General features: G+C 40.3%; 1 protein-coding gene across 1 annotated transcript in view; it reads left to right on the top strand.

Annotated features, from left to right (window-relative positions):
- The first annotated feature begins 427 nt into the window (after positions 1-427).
- epha4b (eph receptor A4b) overlaps positions 428-20,921 on the top strand; it is a 119,060-nt gene continuing 98,566 nt past the window's right edge. The window contains exon 1 of the mRNA XM_058068979.1: positions 428-628. Within this exon, the coding sequence (XP_057924962.1) occupies positions 511-628 (118 nt within the window). The 5' untranslated portion in view covers positions 428-510. The remainder of the gene's footprint in view (positions 629-20,921) is intronic.

The raw sequence follows: 20,921 nt of genomic DNA, 5'->3' as shown, positions 1-20,921 counted from the left end.
TTTGGCCATCATTTTCATTTTCATGTAAAATACGTGTTTTGTGTTGAAATGTTGGGGTTTCTGAAACGGATTAATTGGATTTACATTATTTTCTATGGGAATACTTGCCTTGGTTAGAGTCCGTTTTGGTTTGAGTCAACCTTTTACAAGGCTTTAATGACACCACCACTGCATTTTCATTTCCATTATTTCCTGTGGTAAAAATGGCTGCTTGAGTGTCCAACCCAGTGTGTACAAACATTACCTGGCACTAAACGGGTGTACTTTTTTTATTTTGCACTTCCCACTGTTTTGACTTTCACTCTGCAGCAGTGCGTCCACAGGCTCGCAAACAGCCAGGGGGAGAATGGACATGATTGACATCACTTGGCCGGCCGTAGGAACCCTCCTTCCCGTCGTCTCCTCCTCCTCCTCTCCCTCTCCCCCACTCTCTCCATCTCCAGGCTGCGAGCTCAGTCACACTCCACGCAGCCAACAGGGATGCATCGAGGGCGCAGCGCAGCCTGAAAAATGGCCCCGACTCCGCGCGTCTTGTGGATCTATCCTTCCCGATTCCTGCTTTCCTTCTTGGTGCTTTTTCACGTGTTCTCGCCGTGCCAAGCATTAAGGAATTACCCGGAGAATGAAGGTAGGTGTCCATACTACTTGGTTGCGTGGACCCGGGGACTGGGGAGGTGAAGGGAGCCCCCTCTGGAGCGTCCACTTGCCGGTGGACATTCCCCATAAAAGTGCTCCACTCGGTTATGAATCATGTATGAAGAGATACAAAAAGAGCAAGGAGGGATAGAAGGGAAAGTATGCGTCACGTTTTTTCTTTTGCATATTGACATTAAATTTGCATGACATGTGACGATAGAAGGCGGCACATCAGTCCACCAAAGTAGGGTAACTTCTAACAGTTTTACACGGACATGTTCATTAAAACACTCTGAGAGATGATGCCCTTTTCTACTGTGGATTTAAGCTATCTGACTCAAGTCTGCAAATGAGAGGCAGCAATTACATTACATTTGTCACAACCTCTCTCTGTTATTATATTAACATCGATGCTTAGCCTCAAATGAGCCAATACATTTAGTCTCTTAACTACTCCCGACTGCTTCTAGGGCTGAAACACGCAAGATGGCTTGTTTGAAGGAAAAAAAAGAGCACATCTGCTTGAGACAGATGATGAACACTTTGTTAAACAAGTTATTAGTGAAAGGAAGACATGATGCTGTCAGGCGATGTCATTGTCAAGCACATCTTGCATGTGTAATTTGACAGAATGAGGAAATTAAATGGCAGTTATTTCAGAAATTGTATACAGATGCAGGAAAATGCTGCTGCTACACCGACATGCATAAAAAAATAAGCCTCGCCAACATATCATAGCAACCCTAAGGGTCCGCACACCCTTAGGGTTGCATTATAGTGCTCATAAATGATATTAGTAGGTTGGCATATGATAAAATTTAGTTGATTGACAGAGGGGAAAATGAACAATTGTATTATTATTTATATATTTTATTATTTATTTTATTATTTGTTTTAATATTTCTATTTTAAAATTCAAAATTTCTAAACATTTGGGAATTGTTTTTCTTCATAAATAACATACAACGCCCATAGGTGATGTCATGCTCTTCTTTAAACGGCAAACTAGTTGAAGCGAAATCAACAGCGCCTCTGCTGGTTGCAGCCAAGCATCCATTTTGCGTCAAGTTGCTTAGAGTGGCAATTCATCAACAACAACCGTTTTTTTTTCATGCTAGAAGTAGTAACTCATAAAAAAAACAGCTAAAGAATTCAAACCTCCATGTGAAGAAACGTTGGAGCTGTTATTGTAGCCCTTTATGGAAAAAAACAACTACGGTATTTGGTAATTTAAGTCAAAATGGGTACCACATGCCAAACTATAAGGCAGTAGAAACATGTGAAAGGCAATAACTTCAACAATATTATTAAAGTTACAAAAAACATTGCACACGCATTTACAGCAAAGGAGGCCGCACCTCAGCATAGATGGGACCCCCAATGTGAGAGCCGTGAATAGGTATAGAGTGCTGAATGTATGTCACAGCCCGGAGGACTTCATACGGGCTCAGGAGGGTAGACGGCAGGAGCGAGGATGAAGAAAAGGGAGAGGGAGCGGCAGCAGTCAGGGAGGAGTGTTTAAACAGGAGGAGACAATGCATGTGATGAAATATTCATAGTGGTGAATGGAGAATGAAGGATGATGAATTGAAACTCCTGTTGATTTGGATAAATGAGTTGCAGTGCTTGTGGCGGATATGACAAGCTGCAGTCGTTGATCGCTTTATTTGATATGAACACTGGCTGACTTTTCCTCCAGTCATCTTTCTCTGTATCCTGCTGTTTCACACTACATTGACCTAATTTGCACCTTAAACACCACTCCGTCATAGCACAGGCACAAATATGGCAATATGATGAGAGTGAAACTACTCCGTTTTGATAGTGGTCACTGTAGGATAATTATAATTAGGTCTAATGCGGCTAAATAAGTTTATATAATGTTCTTTGTTCTGTTGTTTTGATAAATCAATGCCTCTCGGAAAGTGTCAATCAAAAGTGAGCATTATTATCTTTGCACAAAGCTTTTGTTTTAGATTGTACTTAATGTTGACGTGAAGTCTGCTTTACCTGGAAGCCCTCTATAGCTAAGAAATTGTACCAGTGTGTGTTTTTGTGTGCATCCTTGGCTTGACTGTGACCGTGCACATTGTCCACCCTCATATTTCAGTTGCCACTTTATTCCAGGAATGCCTGCGCTGAAGCCAGGCTGTCGTAAAAACATACAGTTCCCCATGCAATGACCAATTAAAGAGCACAGGCCCCTTGGACGGAGCCGATATTGTTAGCTAAAATAGTGTTACACTGTCAACAAGCGCTGTTTACGACGGCAGTGGAAATTGTTGGCATTTACAAGAAAAGCAGTTGCTGAGCTGGACAAGTGGAACAAAGTGCCTGGAGGATAAAATTGATGAAATTGGTTCAAATTGGTGCTAAATGCAGACAGCACGGGGAACGTGATCCACAGTGGAAATGACTTCATAAGTCGCTGAGACGATGGATCCCTTTTCAAAGTCAGCAGCACTAAAAGAGGAAGAGGAGAAGGAGGCGATGATGCACCAGCAGAGGGAGCCCCCACACACACACTCTGAGTTGTGTGTGTGAACCCTGAGGGTAAACTGATGTAACATCAGGTCGGGTGCCCCCAGGACTAACCCCTCTGTGTGTGCAGCGTTTGCACTTTTTACATCGTTTTCCTCACTCCTGCCATTTTCGTCTCCACTGTTTTCTTTTTGTGCGCATCAGTCCAAGAAAATATGGCAGGAGCTGCCTTTTATATTATATTAAAGATGCATTATTATGCAAAATTAAGTTTTTAAGGATGTTATAACAGTAATATGTGTCTTTAGGACCTGTTTATGACCACTAAATGTCAGAAAAATGTTATCATCTTTGAAAGAAGAGGTGCCCACACAGTTATGGGTTTCGGTCGTAGGCGTGATACTGCCTCTGATACCACAAGATAAGCAATGGACAGCTTTGTAAAATACAAAAAGGCTTCATTACGTATCCAAAATTAAAGCCTGGAGCTCAGTCAAAACGTTCAGCTACCGACGTGGTAGCAATTTTGTTTTCATCAGGGAATAGGCTAACCTTGCATGATGTTTGTTTGTTTCTTTTGGCTTTTTCCTGATTACGGAGTTGTGTAGAGCAATAACAAATTCACATGAAAAAATATAACATTGGGGTTGAGAGTTCAGTGGTTTCCCTCTTGGGAAGAGATCCTTAATCCATTGATAGTGACGAAAAAAAAAAAAAAACAGTCCTACCAGCTCGCTGCTTCATTGCAAAGGAATGAAATCCAGTAAACAAGTTTTTAATAATTCACACTTCAGTTTAATATATATTAAATAAATAAAGATAAAGATATTTAATAAAGATCAATTCACAATTGGCTCATTTTTAGTTCATGGATTCAGTAGTATTTCAATCAGTTTACGTAGTAACCATTATACACAGTGCATCTTCTACTTCGAGTTAGCATTGAATTTAGCAATCATCCAGGATACAATAAACAGCGACAATTATTTTAAAAAATAACTTTTAATAACAAAAATAAAAAAATAATAAATTAACAAACAAGTAAATAAGTAAAAACACATTCCTGCAATGGAGTTCATGGCACGATCGGCACAAACAAGCAAGTAACCTTTCTACACAACCTACACAACATAGGGTGGCACACAACAATTGTGAGAGGTGTGTGCATCTTACCGCAGAGTTGTTTTATCCGTCAGCTGCCAGGTTGCTTTCATGCTGAGACAGCAAATCGGAGCGTACTGCTGTGTGGCTCGGGTGTTGGTCGTCTCCCAACCTGAAGGTTGTGGGTTTGATCCTCCGTCCTGCCGTCGAAGTATTCTTGGGCAACCCACCAGTTGCTCCTGATGCTGCGTCATCAGTAGGTAACTGTGCTAACAGTGTCTTTGGAAGTGGAAAACCTTATGTAAGTGCCGCATTACAGCGGATACACATCACAGTTTTGAACTTGTCTTTTTTTTTTGCATTTTGTTGTCCTTCTCTTTCATTGCCTTGTAGCTTTCTCGAGCCTATTTAAACTTCCTGCATCTCCAAACACCCGCTTCCTTCTTATTCCTCTGCGATTCCTTGAAGCAAAAAAAAAATCCTTCAATATTTTTTGTGATCGAAGTATTTTAATTATTTGAGTTATCGTTGCAGCCCTACTTCCCAGCGTCACTCGCTCATGATGTGTGGCCGTTTTATCCATCGGTGTTTAACAGCTTAATGTCCAAGCAGAATCTGTAGTAATGATCAAAGTTACTTAAGATTTGTCAGATTAAAATACAATCACTACATATCAAAACATGTGATACAAGTGTCTATTTCACTATGTCCTGTTAAAGTACCCTAAGCATCATGGAAACTGCAGTTCTTTTACCGTGAACATAAAACTAATCTGCAGCAATTTATGTGTCTTTTTGTAATTACAACTCAAACAAGAATTATCAGAATCTAGAAGGGAGTGTAAAAGTGAAAACCTACCTGGTTTTCATTGCACTAACCACATTTGGCATGAGGCTTTGCATTGCATTGGTCCTCGGGCGAGGGGAGTGGTGGGGGGGAGATGTGGGGCGGGTATGGCTGTATTGCTTTGTAAGGTCAACACGAGCAGTTATTGCAAAGGCAAGCATATGTAAAACATGCCCTCTCCTGACACACACACACATGAACACACTCTCTTCTAATGATTCACACAAGATCCTGACTGTGGTATAATGCAGGGTCAAAGGTCTCCTCTACTTTAATTGCTTTAATCTATAAGGCTCGCTTGTTGCTATCGGCAAAGCCATACCTCATGGAAAATGTGCCTTTGTGTGATGGCGGCGCTCCCGTGTAACAACCGTGACCTTGAACAAAAGACAATATAGATCGCTACTGTCATCAGAGAACGGCAAAAAAGCACAAGCATCCACCTGTTTTTTCTTTTCTTTTTTTAATCTGCCTCTTTCATATTTGCCCTACTTTGCTTTATCTCGCTCTAGGATTGTTTTCCCTTCTGCTCTTACTTCAGCGCTTTCTCATACATTCCCCAGAGCTCCCAGGACTTGTAATCGGGTAGAGCTGTGTAAAACATAGGCACACAGAGTCTGAAGCACATGCATGCACACCCACAGACACTCATTTCATCCTAATGTATGGCTAGGGGGCAGTTTGGTGGTCTTGGTCCAGAGAATAACGTCAGGTATTCCAGTGGTTGGCTGATAGATGAGGCTATAAATACAGCACGGTGACAGAGAATGATTCTGGTGTGAAGGCTATGCGTGTGTGTGTGCATGAGAAAAAGAGAATGGTATTATCCACAGAAAAGAAAAGAAGGCAAATCCATCGGAGTGAGATGAGAAAAAAAGAGACAAAGAGAACACACTCATGGTAAGCAGAGCACCCAATGAGGCTTTGTCTCATCTATGAATGAGAAATAAGCCAAACCAGTCTACCGCTATTTTTTTAAAGGCTTCACATGTTCAGAAGGGAGAGGAACACTCATCGCATTGATCGTCACTGCATGCATTTTCCTCGAAAGTTGTAAAGTGAGATGAAAAGATACTCTCAGCGTATTTGCATAGTAACCTACATATGAATGGAAAGCAACTGGCTGTGCAGTGTACAATGTGTGCCAATGTCTCCCGAGCATTTCCAGATCTACTTGTGGAACACATTGGATCCACATGCCTTCTCATTCTCAGCTCCAACTATTTGCATTTTCATAGGAAGATGATGACTGAGGTTTTTTTCTGCACCGACCCATAAAAACACTGACACATGACCACGATAAAGCATGCACATAGCCAAAACGATATACGGGCCAATTGACCTTTCACACAATACTATACAACTGTCTCAGCATGAACATGTAAACATGAGCCAAGTTGGATCTGAGAAATAGAAATCAAAGTGTCAGTCATGATTACAATCGCAGAATTACGTGAATTGTCAAAGCTGGAAACGTAATGGGGATGAACTGGAAAACTGCAAGCTATATGTTGACATTTATTTTTGACATTATTCGTTTTTTTTCCACTGTTGATGAACTTGCATTAGCACAGTTGAAGTTATGCTTGGAATGGCATTGGTTTTGGTAGATTTTGCTCATTCACGACAATTAATTCCCTTTAAATCAAAATCTCAGAAACCAAGTGTGGTTGGGTATAGAGCAAGGGATGCTGTTATGCTGGTCTTATAAGCATACCGGCATCCCATGCCATACAGGCACAGAGAATGCAGGAAAATACAACATAGGCTGGTCTGTGCTGGTTGCTGGTCTATGGTGGTATTTCCAGCAGGGTTTCGTTTATGGCATCTTCTTTCAAAAGTGGAACAAACATGTGAAGAAGATGATAGCTTTTTCTCATATTTGGTGGTCATAAACTGACTCTAGTATTGTTACACTGCTATAACATAATTCGGGTTAATAAAGATTGCTTAATAAGGGTACGTCAATGTCAAAGGATGTATTTCTCATTAGTGAAGTTTATATCAGTGAACCCCAGACTAGAAAAGCCCTTAACTGGTAACAATACCTGATCACCAGACCTTCTCTGTTCTTTACATCTACATTTGTATTCCTCCTCATTCCTCCACCCCATTAACACATTAACACGCACACCTACAAGCTGCTGCAACCACTTTCTTGACCCCAAGTTTGTTTTAATCGAATTAGTTTGCTTCTGCTGTCTCTTTATGCTGCCCTCTGTTTGCAATGCAGGCTTGGCTCGTGCTGCGCCATCGAAAGGCAGCAATAAGCAGCTTTACAAGCAAACACGGCAAGATTTGGGCTCACCGTACAGAAGAAATGGGTGTGCTGGACGTCTTTTTCCTACAAATTAATAGTAAAATACCAGCAGTTCAGTCTGCAGGTTTTGTCTTCATGGCTGCATTGGTTGTAGAAAGCGCTATATTTTTTCACAGTTAAGAAATAACCAGAAATAGAATAAAATAGTGTGCCCTTGAAGGGAACCATTGTTTTGTCTGGAAATACAACAACAAGACACAGCAAATATTTTCAGAAAAACGTAGGCACATTGAAACCAGCTGTACTGGTATTTCATAATACAGTGGAACGTTGGTTAGTGTCATGAACCTGTTGTAGAACGGTCAGGACCAGGATATTAAACATTGTTCTATAGTAAAACATAAATATGTTGAAAATACTAAATATGACACAAAAAACATTTTTTTGCCAAAACAACAAAAAAACATTTTCGATACCTTGTAATTAAGGATGTGCCGATCAGCATTTTGGGCCATTTTTTGGCCTCAAATGGATTTGATTTTGAGTCCCGATCTTTGACCATGTTATAGATTAAGGAATGGAAATGTTTTTAGCAAGGTTCTAAAGTAAATACAATAACGCATTCTTATAATGCTTATTTCATTTGCTAATACAGTAACCCCGAGTTGATCGTAATTAGTTGGTTCCTGACCCGACCGTGATTAGTGAGTTTCCGCGAATTAGGATTTCTTATTTCTGAATAAAATGTTATTAGAGCCCTCTAGACATGAACCAACACCCATAGGTAGACGTGATATGAGTAAGTAAGCCATTTAATACATACATAAATAAGACTTGTGCTTGTGTATGTTGCTATAAGGCTGCACGGCGATCGAGTGGTTAGCGCACAGACTTCACAGCTAGGAGACCCGGGGTCAATTCCACACTCGGCCATCTCTGTGTGGAGTTTGCATGTTCTACCCATGCATGTGTGGGTTTTCTCCAGGTACTCTGGTTTCCTCCCACATTCCAAAAATATGCTAGGTTAATTGGTGATTCCAAATTGTCCATAGGTATGAATGTGAGTGTGAATGGTTGTTTGTTTATATGTGCCCTGTGATTGGCACATTCGCCTCTCGCCCAAAGACAGCTGGGATAGGCTCCAGCTCCCCCGCGATCCTTGTGAGGATAAGCGGTAGAAAATGAATTAATGAATGAATGTTGCTATAAATGGGTTTCAGTGCTAAGAGTGGCAGGCGGACAGCTAGAGTATGTCGGGGTTACAAAGTTGAGTTTGTACCCACTTGCTGTGCATTACGACCACAACAGTAGCCTGTGTTTGTATTATGGATTTTTATTAGGGATTATTGTGTGTGTTGTGAGATAATTCAAATTTACAATAAAAGTATGTTATGAGCAGAATAAAATAAAATTAAATTTTACCGCCCCCGTGAGAATGACGCCCTGGGCAATTGCCTATGTGGCCCATAGCTAGAACCGCCACTGGACATGGTGTGGTTTACCTTCCAGTCTGCTGCAAAAACAAAGCATTGTACTTTACGGCACCTGGTGGGCTCATCCTTTGATTGCCGATCAATAAAGAAAACAAAAACCCCTCAGTTTCTCATAAATTTTGTTACCTATCAGATGACATTCTGATGGTTGTGTATCCATAGGGCATATTTTAGGGGATTTTACAAGCAATGTAAGTTAAAAGAATGGTGGCATAGTATGAGCTGCATTTCTAGTCAAACATACGCAATTCAAAAATCCTTTTCATATAAAATCCTATTAAATCATGAAAACAAACTGGAAGGAGACAGCATACCAGACAAAGCTCCTTCAGAACCTCAGTTTGGCACTGACAGACATGTGTGTGTGTGTGTCTGTGTGGGTGTGCATCAATAGTAACAACCTGTCTGCCATGTGATTTCCTATCTGAGTCAACTGCCAAGGCCCACTGCTCTAATTTCCCCTCCTGTGGCCAACCACTGTGTGACAGCAGTGCGGGTCCACAGGGTATCGGCACTCTGCTCTCATCAGGAGAAATGTCGTAAAAGGTCAAGAAGAAGCACAGAAAGAGTACCGCACACCTGAGCGTGACAACTTCAGAGGAAGACGCACATTGTGTTGTGAGCTGAGCTGTCTCGTTGAGGAGAAAAACGGCTTTTGTGATCATTTGTTCTTTTAATGGTGTTATTTGATTCGTCTAATAAACGCTGGGCGTGTGTAGCCACGTGTCATGTTTACAGTTTGTACTGCAAGTTGTTTCGGAAACCCCGAAGGTCTCTGCTGTTTGTGTGTGCAAGTGAAGGCATGTGTGTGTGAGCTGCTCTTTGGCCTTGATGAGTTGTCGGAACTGCTTATTAAAAAGAAACAAGTGTCTGGGTCTGACTGGGTGTCACAGTTCAACACTGCAAGCATTCAACCAGCAGACAATCCTTCTCTCTCTCTCTCTCTCTCTCTCTCTCTCTCTCTCTGTCTCACACACACATACTACAGCTTCTTCAAGCAACAAACTGGGACACCGCTCTTGTCGTCGTTTGCCAGAATGGTGGCTATTTGCGTTGCGTTAGTGCTGTGACTGTCAATGTACAATATATGCAATCGCAGTTAATATGCCTTCTGGAGGGAAGTGCTCGCCCATGCCAACGACAAGCGCTATTGTGCATCTTTGAAATATTGAACAGAAATACATTATAATCACATGCAATTATTACAGATTTAGAGTTATTTCCGGAATTATCACAAATAACACTCTACACGCCACTGTACAAGAGGAAAAACAGATTTGTACATTATATAAGCTGCACCAGACTACACGCCGTACATATCCACATGATAAAATGGAATATTGTGGTGCGCACAATTTGGTGAGACTATTTATTTCAAATTTTATTTGAAAAAGCTGAAAGATACAAACAAATAAAAATCAAAACAAATAACAAATATTTTTGCCTAAATTAAGCATTCTCAAGCAGTATGATAAATGAGTTAAAATATAATATTAGGCATTCAAAAGACTCATGAATAGATGCTGTGAAATGTTATGTAGTGCTGTACACTGGTCACTGGGTGTGAGTAATGTTACTGTAATGTTCGGTGAGTGTCACGTTCTTTTGGACTTTGGCCAACCCGCACTTGAAAAGGCGAAGAAGACCACAGAGGACGCTTTACCAACTTAACTCGCACAGATTGTCTTGAGTTTTATTTCACACTTCAAATATTTACAGGAGCTCATTAGGTTGATAAACTTTGAATCTAAGAGGAAAGTTGTTCCATGCCTGTGGTCTCTCCTTGGTCTTCTCTCAATACAATCATTTGAATAGTCGTGACAGTAACATTTGCGATGTCCTTCATAAGGCATATCATCATCTCATAAGGTGGTCTGGAAAACGTTTTTGGTCCCTTACTGATTTCTTAGTTTTTTGCGTTTGTTTGTTTGTTTTGGCTTTTTCCTGGTTACGGAGTGGCCACAGAGGATCAAACAAAGCTGAACATGCCTTTTTATTATTAAGGGAGAAAAAAATCCAAAGCCCTGTGAATGAGGCCCCATTAAAACACAAGTGAGATTAAGTGTGATCTATCAGTCTGGAAAAGGTTATGAAGCCATTTCTAAAGCTTTGGGACTTCAGCAACCCACAGTGAGAGCCATTATCCACAAACGGCAAAAACACGGAACAGTAGTGAACCTTCCCAGGAGTGGCCAGCGACTACTCATCCAAAAGGTCACAAAAGACCACACAACAACATCCAAAAAACTGTGGGCCTCAGTTAAGGTCAGTGTTCACGACTCCACCATAAGGAAGACACGAGGCAAAAAAACGACCTACACGGCAAAGTTCCAAGACGAAAACCACTGCTGATGTCAAACATCTTGATGACCCCCAAGACCTTTCGGAAAATACTCTGTGGTCTGATGCTAAAAAAGTTTAACTTTTGGGGAGGTGTATGTCCCATTTCAGAAAAAGAACATCATATTAACAGTAAAATATGGTGGTGGTAGTGTGATGGTCTGGGGCTGTTTTGCTGCTTCAGGACCTGGAAGACCTACTGTGATGAATGGAACCATGAATTCTGCTGTGTACAAAAAAACCCCTTAAGGAGAATATGAGATGCTGTGGCATGACCTTAAAAAGGTGGATCATGCTGGAGAACCCTCTAATGTCGCTGAATTACAACAAATTTGCAAATATGAGTGGGACAAAATTGCACCACAGCACTGTAAGAGAATGATTGCAAATGATCACAAACATTTGATTGCAGTTGTTGCTGCTAATGGTGGCTCAGCCAGTTTGGGGCAATCACTTTTTCACACAGGACCATGTGGCATAGGTGTCAAAACAAGTCCATTTGCCATCAGAATTTGTATCAAGGATTTGAAAGACATGCACTTTTAGCGTCATAGTCGTCATAAGAATTGTCATACTATTTGATGAATACACGCACAGTCATGTGATGCTTACTTTTAGCGTTTTTTAACAAACCAGACTCGATTGCTGGAATAACAGGCTTTTATTACAGGTTTGAATGATCTCACAACAGGCACAACAAACCGTTGCAATCTGTTCAAGGAAAACACTTCATACATTGCGCCAAATGTGTGGTATTAAACTTGTTAACATTTCTAATGCTGGCAATTAAATGTAAATACTTCACAAAGACACCATGCAGCCAATAATTGATGTGTGGTGGTCCATTAAGAACCAAAGACTTTCTTCATAATCAAAACAGTAGCGTCCCTCAGCAAAATATGTCTCTCTGCTAAATTTCAGTATGGAGCCTAATCACTTGCAAATGAGTTCCATGCACAGTAATATAAATAAATGATCATATGTGACTTTTTCGGCTATTAAATTTCTAGTCACCTTTGTGCTGTGTTGTGTGTATCTACTTTAATGTTCCATGGAGCGATATGCTTCATGATTCCATGATTTGTTATGTCAAACCTGCTGGTTATTGCTAATTCTCTGTTTTCCATTCCAATAGTCGGTTTTAAACTCTAGTTTCACCCTTAATCAAGTTCTGCTACTCTATCCTTTTTAGTAAATAAACTCCATTGAGTCCATACTGTATTGACTTGGTCATCCATAATCATGAAAAACTTTCTTACATGTTCTCTACGTCTTTCCTACCTTGCGTGTGGAGGACCATTTACAAAACAACCATGGAAAGTCACAACACACACAGCTTCCTATAAAGTGACATGAGCAGGGGATGAGAGCGCAGACAGAAAGTGGTAACAAGAAGAAAAAAGAGCACAGAGCCTCCGGTGGGTTGCGGACGAGTGGAGACAGGACTGATGAAAAGACAGCAGCGAATGGAGCACTCCCACTGCATGGGCACTCCATTTCTAAAGTTCAGGGCTCAACTGTTTTGAGTCCTTCATCCTGCTCACTGTTGGCCCATGTCGAGCAGAAGCAAATGAAAGCCACTAAGTACACTACTAGTCCATAGTGTGTACAATCTATAATAACAAGGGCTGGGTGACATTTTTTATGTAGCTATTTATCAAAATTCTTCAAATGATAAGAACGTGACTTATACTGGTATAAATGATAAACGGAAACAAGCCAGATTGATGACTGCGCGCCACCGCGGACATATATGATGCATCATATGCTGTCATCGTGAGGAGAAGGAACGTTCATATGGGGAAGTATATACATGACGGGCCGCTCAATCTTGGCACAAAGACAATCCCCTCCCGATCTAAACAGGTTGACATGGCAAAAGTTGTCTCGAGGCACGGGTAAGCTTAGTTTAGCATGCTCGTGTGGTTGTGTGTCTGTGACTCGGGCTTGATGAGTATATTTTACAATGTACGTACGTTTTATACCCAATTCCCAATGATGACTTGCAGGTTCTGTGTGAAAAGAAATACAAGAAGCATGTTTATTTTGGAACGCAGCTTGTCTTAACTATAAATACAGATTCTCTACACACATGAAACACATTTCCGTGACCCTAAGAGCGCCGTTTGTCCCATGTCTATGTAAAGAAAATATAAGTGTCATTAAACCTATCTTAGATATGCAGTTGGAATTGCATGGGTGACTACATCTTCCTTATTCCCAAGCACAGGTATTACAGTTTGTTGAATATTTAGTAGCAATGTGTGCAGAGGCTGTTGGCCAGTTTTTAACAATGTATAAATGTGCTTTACTTTTGAGACAAGTATATTTCATTATATGGTTTAAGTTTTTTTTTTTTTTTTACAAGACTCTGCTGAATTTAAATTCTATGTCCTTTTATATTGTCATATTGTGATACATCCAAAAAATAGTGATATATACCAAGGTCCATATCGCCCAACCTTAATAACAATACTAATTACATGCTGATTTTAAAGAGCAATCAATCCCTCATTTGCATTTCACATTAACAAGGTGTTTTTTGTGGCTCAATTGCTGGTGACAGTGGGGGACAATAAGAAATGTATGAACAAAGTAGCAGTTTAGCCTTCGTAGCCAAAATACAGTGTCCTATTCTACACTTAATTAAAATCATCCTAATTACTAATGCATGAAATCATGCACTGTGCTTGGAATTGCATCGAAGTGGTGGTCTCTTTCCCTGTAAATATGTGTGCATGCATGTGTGTGTACAGTCGGTGGCTATAAGCATCCTGTTGTCTTTGTCAGCCAGCCAGGTGGGCTGTTGGCAGTGCTGCTTGAATCTTGGCAGGCAGGTGCTGCCCAGCTTACCCAGCGATGCCCACCAGAGAGAGAGAGTTAGCAGAGAGAAAGAAATCCCAAAAGGGCAGGACACAAAAGACAGCAGGAACAATGGCAGACATGGGGGGACATGAGACAGTACGACATGACAATGTTTTCTTTTTAGAAACAACTGTACGATTTGGAGAGGAATTTAATCACTCATCTGCCGCCTCCTCTATGCTTCATCTTTCAACTTCTTCATATAACCCTCACATTTGGTGTTTCTTGACAAATAAATACACATCGTAATGTATGAATCATTAGCAGTTCATGTCCTTTAATTCTGGGAAGTGTGACATGGCAGGAGACCTTTAAAGTTTTCCAGAATATATTTATGGCTTCGGTAATTATTGTGACAAATAAAAAAGCAAGCTATTATTTTCTATATAATTAAAATAAAAACTGGAAGCCGAAATAAAAAAAAAACATATTTCTGAGCTGCTGATTAATGATTCTGCATGTAGAATAATCCCTTATTTATTACGGGTAATGGAGTCCAGATACAACTGTGATATGTGAATTTCTTCCAAGTGGGCTTCCTTATTCATATATGGAATATCTTTGTAGTTAGAGCATAGAAACCCTGATTACAACCTTCTAAACATTGTTTTAAACATTAGAGCCATGTAGACAGAGATTAACACCCCTATAGTCACTCTGACACTTGTATCATCCAATGTAGTAAACATAATAAGAACAAATAAGCTATTTAAGACGTAAATAAGACTCACGCTTGTGTGTGATGTTATAAATATGTTCCCTCGAGGACCTGAGTGGTAGGTGGACACGGTATTCAGAGTTGGGTTTCAGCTTGACGTGGGCTGTGGTTGCAGAATATATATTTTATTTTTTTAGGGATTTTTTTTAGGAATTACTGTACCTATTGTGAGATAATTCAAACCTGCAACAAAAGCCAGTTGTTCTTGTGGTCAAGTCTGACGTTTGTGGTTCTCACCGAACATTGCAGTAACATTACTGACACCTAGTGAGCAGGGTAGAATACTACATATCAGTCACAGCGTCTTAGAATAGGTCTTCTGATTGCCTTATATTTGTATTTTAGTTAATTTAGCCATGTTTATGCTTGAAAATGCTTAATTTAGGCTAAAAACGTAAAATTTAATGGCTAATAATATGCGGTATTCAACCATGAAACAGCATTATTTATTTTTTGATTAACATATCTTTAAAAAACAAGTGAAGAAAGAGTGAAGCCGTGAAATTCGAACCGTGCTTGTTAATATAACCCTGTGTTTTAATAAAATAATGGTGTCATAAAAGAATAGCTTACATTAATAAAGCTATGGCAAATGCATCTGTAACTATATCTTGCCTGCGTTGTTTGTAAGACACTCAGTGGATTGTTTCTTTTGCGATACCCGGTGCAAGTCTGCAAATTTGATTAATCTAAAGACACAGGAAGCTTCGCTCGTCACCCAGCTATCCGGTCTCATTGGTTTATTGTTTATTGATGATACATCATAATCGGCCTGATTTATTGATAAATCGGTTGGGCTCTAAAGACAACCTGTATTTTTCTGATTTGTTTCATTAGCAGTTGAGGGCCTTTAATTCTGGAAAGTTTGACATGTCAGGGGACCATTGAAGTTTTCCAGAAAGTATTTAGGACTTGTGCAAGTAAGGTGATGAATAAAAAAAGCAAGCTTGCAGAATTGAAGAACTTATAGAATGATGTGGTGCTGGGGCAGTGCGCTATCTCCTTCTTATATAAAGTATGAGTATGTTCAGTATACAGTGTGTGTGAGGGAGATAAGAGATGACTTATATTGACGAATGCACTTAAAAAAAAAACTACCAAAGAACCCCAAACAACAATTGGTTCATTTTGCTTACAGGGTATTTTTTTTGTACTGTATGGTTCTTTTGTTTATGTAATCAAATTAGAAGGTGGCCGAATATGATGTCATATTTCGATGCTCGTCAAACCGGAAATTATGTATGTGTGTGTGCCAGAGAGGGAAAGCGACTGACAATGAGCCGGTCCTGAGTGACTGAGTGGTCTTAGATTACACACATACACACTTTAGGGTCCCATGAGGAGGAGAGAATGGGAAAGAGGGAGAGAATCATGTTTGCAAAGGACCAGATAGACATGAATGCTTCCTGATGTTTGTTTAAGGAAGAGCTACATTCCCTGCTTAACTCATTAGCTCAGCAATGAATTGCACTTGCATACTGTATATTGTTGGTTTAACTACTTTGTGCATACATTACATTACATTTGCTTAAAAGGTATAGACCTGCATGCTGATGATTAATAAGAAAATGGTCCCTCATTTTATTGCCCCAAAGTGTCTGAATGATGTGATGCTGTGTCAGCAGTACACAGGAGCTAGTACATTATTGATGAGTGCATCCATTGATTATAAGTAATAAGTGGTATTGACAGGAGGTGCGATGAGAATAGGAATACGTGTTGATGTGCAGCTTTATGTCCGTCAGTGTTTTCCCACAGGGTCTTAAAATGGGCTTGGGAAATGTAAAACCTGTGAAAGTGATCCAGCTACAAGGTCGCTTTTTCTATGAGAAGAAACACACTCACCGACCATGGCATTTGGTACACCTGCACAATCAATACAATAAGTGGTGCCTTTAGATAATGTCAACAGCAGGAGGATCTCAATTCGATTTTATAACTCACTCATCATTTTTCTATCTCTCTGTCTATTTATCCATCCATCTATAACTTTTCTATACCACTTATCATCATTAGGATCGCGGGGGTATGCTGGAGCCTATCCCAGCTGACTTTGGAAGAGAGGAAGGGTGTACCATGGACTGGTTGCCAGCCCAGCAGTATCTATCTATCTATGTATCTATAGTGTCCATTTCTATTCAACACTGCATGATGGTCCTTTTTTCAAAATGGACCCATTTAGAGTAAATGTATATAGCCTGGCAACCTTTTGAGTGACCTTAATGGCAAGCAGGGACCCAAATTGAGGAAACGTTTCAACTCAAATATCCTCATATATATGTAGTTTAATATTGAAGTAGTGCAAAATAACAATGTGCCATCACAATACAAGTTAAATGAACGTTTCTGGAACGATACGTTTTAGCCTAAAATTCCAAATGATTTCAAGACAGTGTTTTTTATTCTGCTCCTGTTAACGTTTAGTCTTCTTGCTAGCTCAGCAGACAGATAACAGGTTTTCAATTAAGACTCCAATTGGATTCCATTATAAAGCCTGTGCTTTGAAGCACTATTAAAGTTAACATGCAGAAATGAAGCATGTCCATTATATCTTACATAAGATGCAAACAATTTCACTGTGACATTTAACTAAAAGCAAATGCATTCAAACATGTGCTACTTTACTGCTAATTTACATTGAAAATCCCATATACGTGATTCACATTAGTGATTTTACTTGGTGAATTTGAACTCCTCCTCATATGACTGTTAAATAGACCACTAAGATGTGCTTTTCACTTAAATAGATGCTATATAGTAAGTATAAAATACTTACCGGCAGATACTTTCTTAAGGCTCAACAAGTGGATGTCACATTCATCGTCTTGAAGGGGACCTGCTATGCTCATTTTCCAGCCCTTTGTATTGTTGTGGATTCCTACAGCGCAACTCCACATGATAACCAGCACAGAAAGCTTTCTAGAGCTTCCAGAATCTCTACTTATTCCAGCTGTGTTTCCTTGGATTTGTGCTTCCCGCCAAAATGGTCTGTTTTAATTTATTCCACCAATGGCCCGCCTCTAGGCACGCCCACTCTGCTGTGGTTGGTCACATTCTCAAGTGATAATGAGGACTTTTGTTGTTGTGCCGCTAGCTGTCGAACCCAACCTTATAAGAGTTGATAATAAATGGTGGTTTATCTTTTTAAAATGCCAGCTTTTAGCCATATGTGTTGGATCCCAAATCTGACCCGGAAGTAGAAACTGGACAGTCCCAAGTTTCTCAAGAAAAGGGGTCACTTCAAGATGTCTCTCAATGGAAAGTAGCTTTAGCATTTTAGCATTAGTTGTTACAAGTGGTCATTACACCTTCTTTGCTAATTGTTGTGGGAAATGGCTATTAGCAACCCTGCTCTCTGTATGCACACTCTATAATGCTACACAGACAACCGCTTTTGTTCCTCGACTTACCCAAAATAAACACAGTTAGGACACTGATCAATTGTTACTTACTGCTTGCTCTTTTGACTCTTCCACACCACCAAGAGAAGTTGGAAATGCGTAGGGCTTCAGCAACAGTTTGTCGGTCAGTCCAGCTGCATAGTGGCCCATGTTCACAAAACAGTCCAGTGTGAAATGCCGTTGACAGATTAAAATCTTTTTCTTTTGCTGCTAGAGAATCAAGAACTCCAACCACTTGTGCCTGACGGCGGCGTCTTTAGGAATTGTAAACAAATGTAGCTTTCCCTTGCTAACAATGTCAATACAGAAGCAGAGCTCGTGGGAGGGCAGAGAGCATATCAGGCCTACAGACACGCCCATATAAGGAAGCCGGACTGTGTGTGACATCACAAACATACATTTTACAACAGCCTCTGAGACCAAGTGTTTTGAGCCATCCCGAACTTTCATGTCTCACTTTCAAATGCACAAACCTCATCGTCTGAAATTTTGGCATAGTTTAATACGAGAATACAACATCCTAAAAAAAACTTTTAATAGCCCTAACTAACAAATGTTATTGGTCTTCCTCCGTGATCACTGGTTTCATATAGCACTACAAAGTATTAATAGACAAAATCCCCTTCAGAATAAAAGCGTACATTTATTTATTTATTTTTTCCCCCAGCGAAGACCCCCATAGTAGGTTGGGACCCATCAGTTGAGAATCACTGGTCGATACCTGATTTGCACAAACATGTTTTTGCAATAATATATATTATTAAGTATTTGATCTTTATCATTTTTTCCGCAAATAAATGACGATGCTTCCTTGAAAAGCTAATTCTTGTGCATTCTATGTAATGTGCTGGGAACAACAGTCATGTATTTATAGAAACTGAACTGATTAGTTACCCTGCACAATGCAGCACAGCCTGCATCAGAAAAGACTGTACCCCCTACTGTTTAAAATATATTATTTGTTGATATTCCCCGTTCAGTCATTTTCCTCAAACACTCCTGATATATAGCTTTTATCTCTGCAATCTGCACTCTTTTGAAGGCCCCAGATATCACATATAATTACATTATTAGGTACCCTTTTTGTACGCCTCTCGACAGAGGGCTGTCGTCTAAATGGTCCTAATGTGTAAGGCTGGAGGCTGCTTGTGACCTTTAGCTGCTCAACACCTCTCCTTTTCTCTTCCTTTGTCATCTTTCTCGTTTCTAATACACACACACATACATATACACACACTAGTATAGCACGGCGTCCCACTCTGCTGTCACAGCGTGTTGAGCTGAGGAGAGGAGCCATAGCTGTGTTATGGGGGACGAACAGCACCAGTGAGAGAGAATGATGTTGGAAAAAATTGTGCAATTGTCTCTTTGTTGTACCTACAAGCTGAATGGATACACAGGAGATTATATAAACAGGCTTATATAGCTTTTGTGGAAAATATGATTACACAATGTATTTTTGGAACAGTTCTGCTGCGTTATGCAACTGGAGGGAATATAAAAATCTATAATACAAGACAGTATAAGCACAATCAGGCTACAATGCACCAAATCATTGCTTGAGGTTTTGAAAGAAGGACGAAACAGCAAATGTTACCTGTTTGAGTACAGGGTGATGAATAAAAGTTCTTCTAGATGGTGTCCATACTGTAATCTGCATAACAGAGAAGCTTGACATGGCGGCGGCCGAGAGGAGAGAAGAAAGAGTGAAGCAGCCGTCTTTGCAGATGGATGCTGATTAAATATTGATGATCAGCAGCACTGAAGGCTTGATTAGAACCTGACTAGAAAAAGTGCAGCCACACACATTAAACACACACACAGGTGAAGAAGCAGGTTTTCATTATGCCTCCTGCTGGTCATGCTGCCATCACTTGTCATTGTCACTCAGCGTTTCCCACAGGACTGCACTATTTGTGGTGATGGTGAGGGTCTATGTGACGTCATTGGCTAATTTGCATCATTTGCCATAGCTCATGTGCATGTAATTGTTACGGATACTGTAGGAGAGAGGAATAAAGTTGTGGGAGAGACAAAAAGGGAGTTAAACAAAACATGAAAGGCAAAATAAATGTGTTTGGAAAAAGAAATGAGCTTTCTTTTGTTGCCGACTGGTTAGCGCGTTTAATTCCCAGCTCAGGCATCTCTGTGTGGAGTTTGCATGTTCTCCCTGTGCATGCATGAGTTTTGTCCCAGTACTCCGGCTTCCTCCCACATTCCAAATACATGCTAGGTTAAAATGTCATGTGTCCGTTATTTTGCAGAAAGATGTACATATCGATTTGGAATTAGGTAAACAAATCCCAAGAACTGGAATTTTCAAGTATTTGAAATACTTTTGGGATGAACTAGAGAGAGGGGAGTCCCTCTTTCAGGTCCAACATCAGTCACCTCTGACCGCACAAATGTGCTTCTGCATGAATGGACAAAAGTCCCACAGACCCCTTCACATCTTGCTGTGATGTAGTACACAATATGAAACATTACAACAAGTTGACAACCTAGTACAGCCATGTTCCACAAGTGGTGGTTGATACTGGAAAGAGCATCGCTTTAGTGTAACTCTTGGCATCCTGATCTGTTTTCAATCTGGCTGAATGACTTTTCGGTCCCCTTGAACCACCAGCAGCTGCGAACCTCACCACAATGAACGCAACATTGACATTCTACAAAGGTTCCACCTCAACTGTTTTTCAACACAACAAAGGCCTCCCTGAGACAAGAAATCTCTGCCATGAAACATTGATCTGGTTCATTCAAGGCAGCGTTACCCCGAGTGT

This window comes from Doryrhamphus excisus, chromosome 3, assembly GCF_030265055.1.
Source record: "Doryrhamphus excisus isolate RoL2022-K1 chromosome 3, RoL_Dexc_1.0, whole genome shotgun sequence".
NCBI classification, from domain to species: domain Eukaryota; kingdom Metazoa; phylum Chordata; class Actinopteri; order Syngnathiformes; family Syngnathidae; genus Doryrhamphus; species Doryrhamphus excisus.
This window is presented reverse-complemented; position numbering and strand designations above follow the sequence as displayed.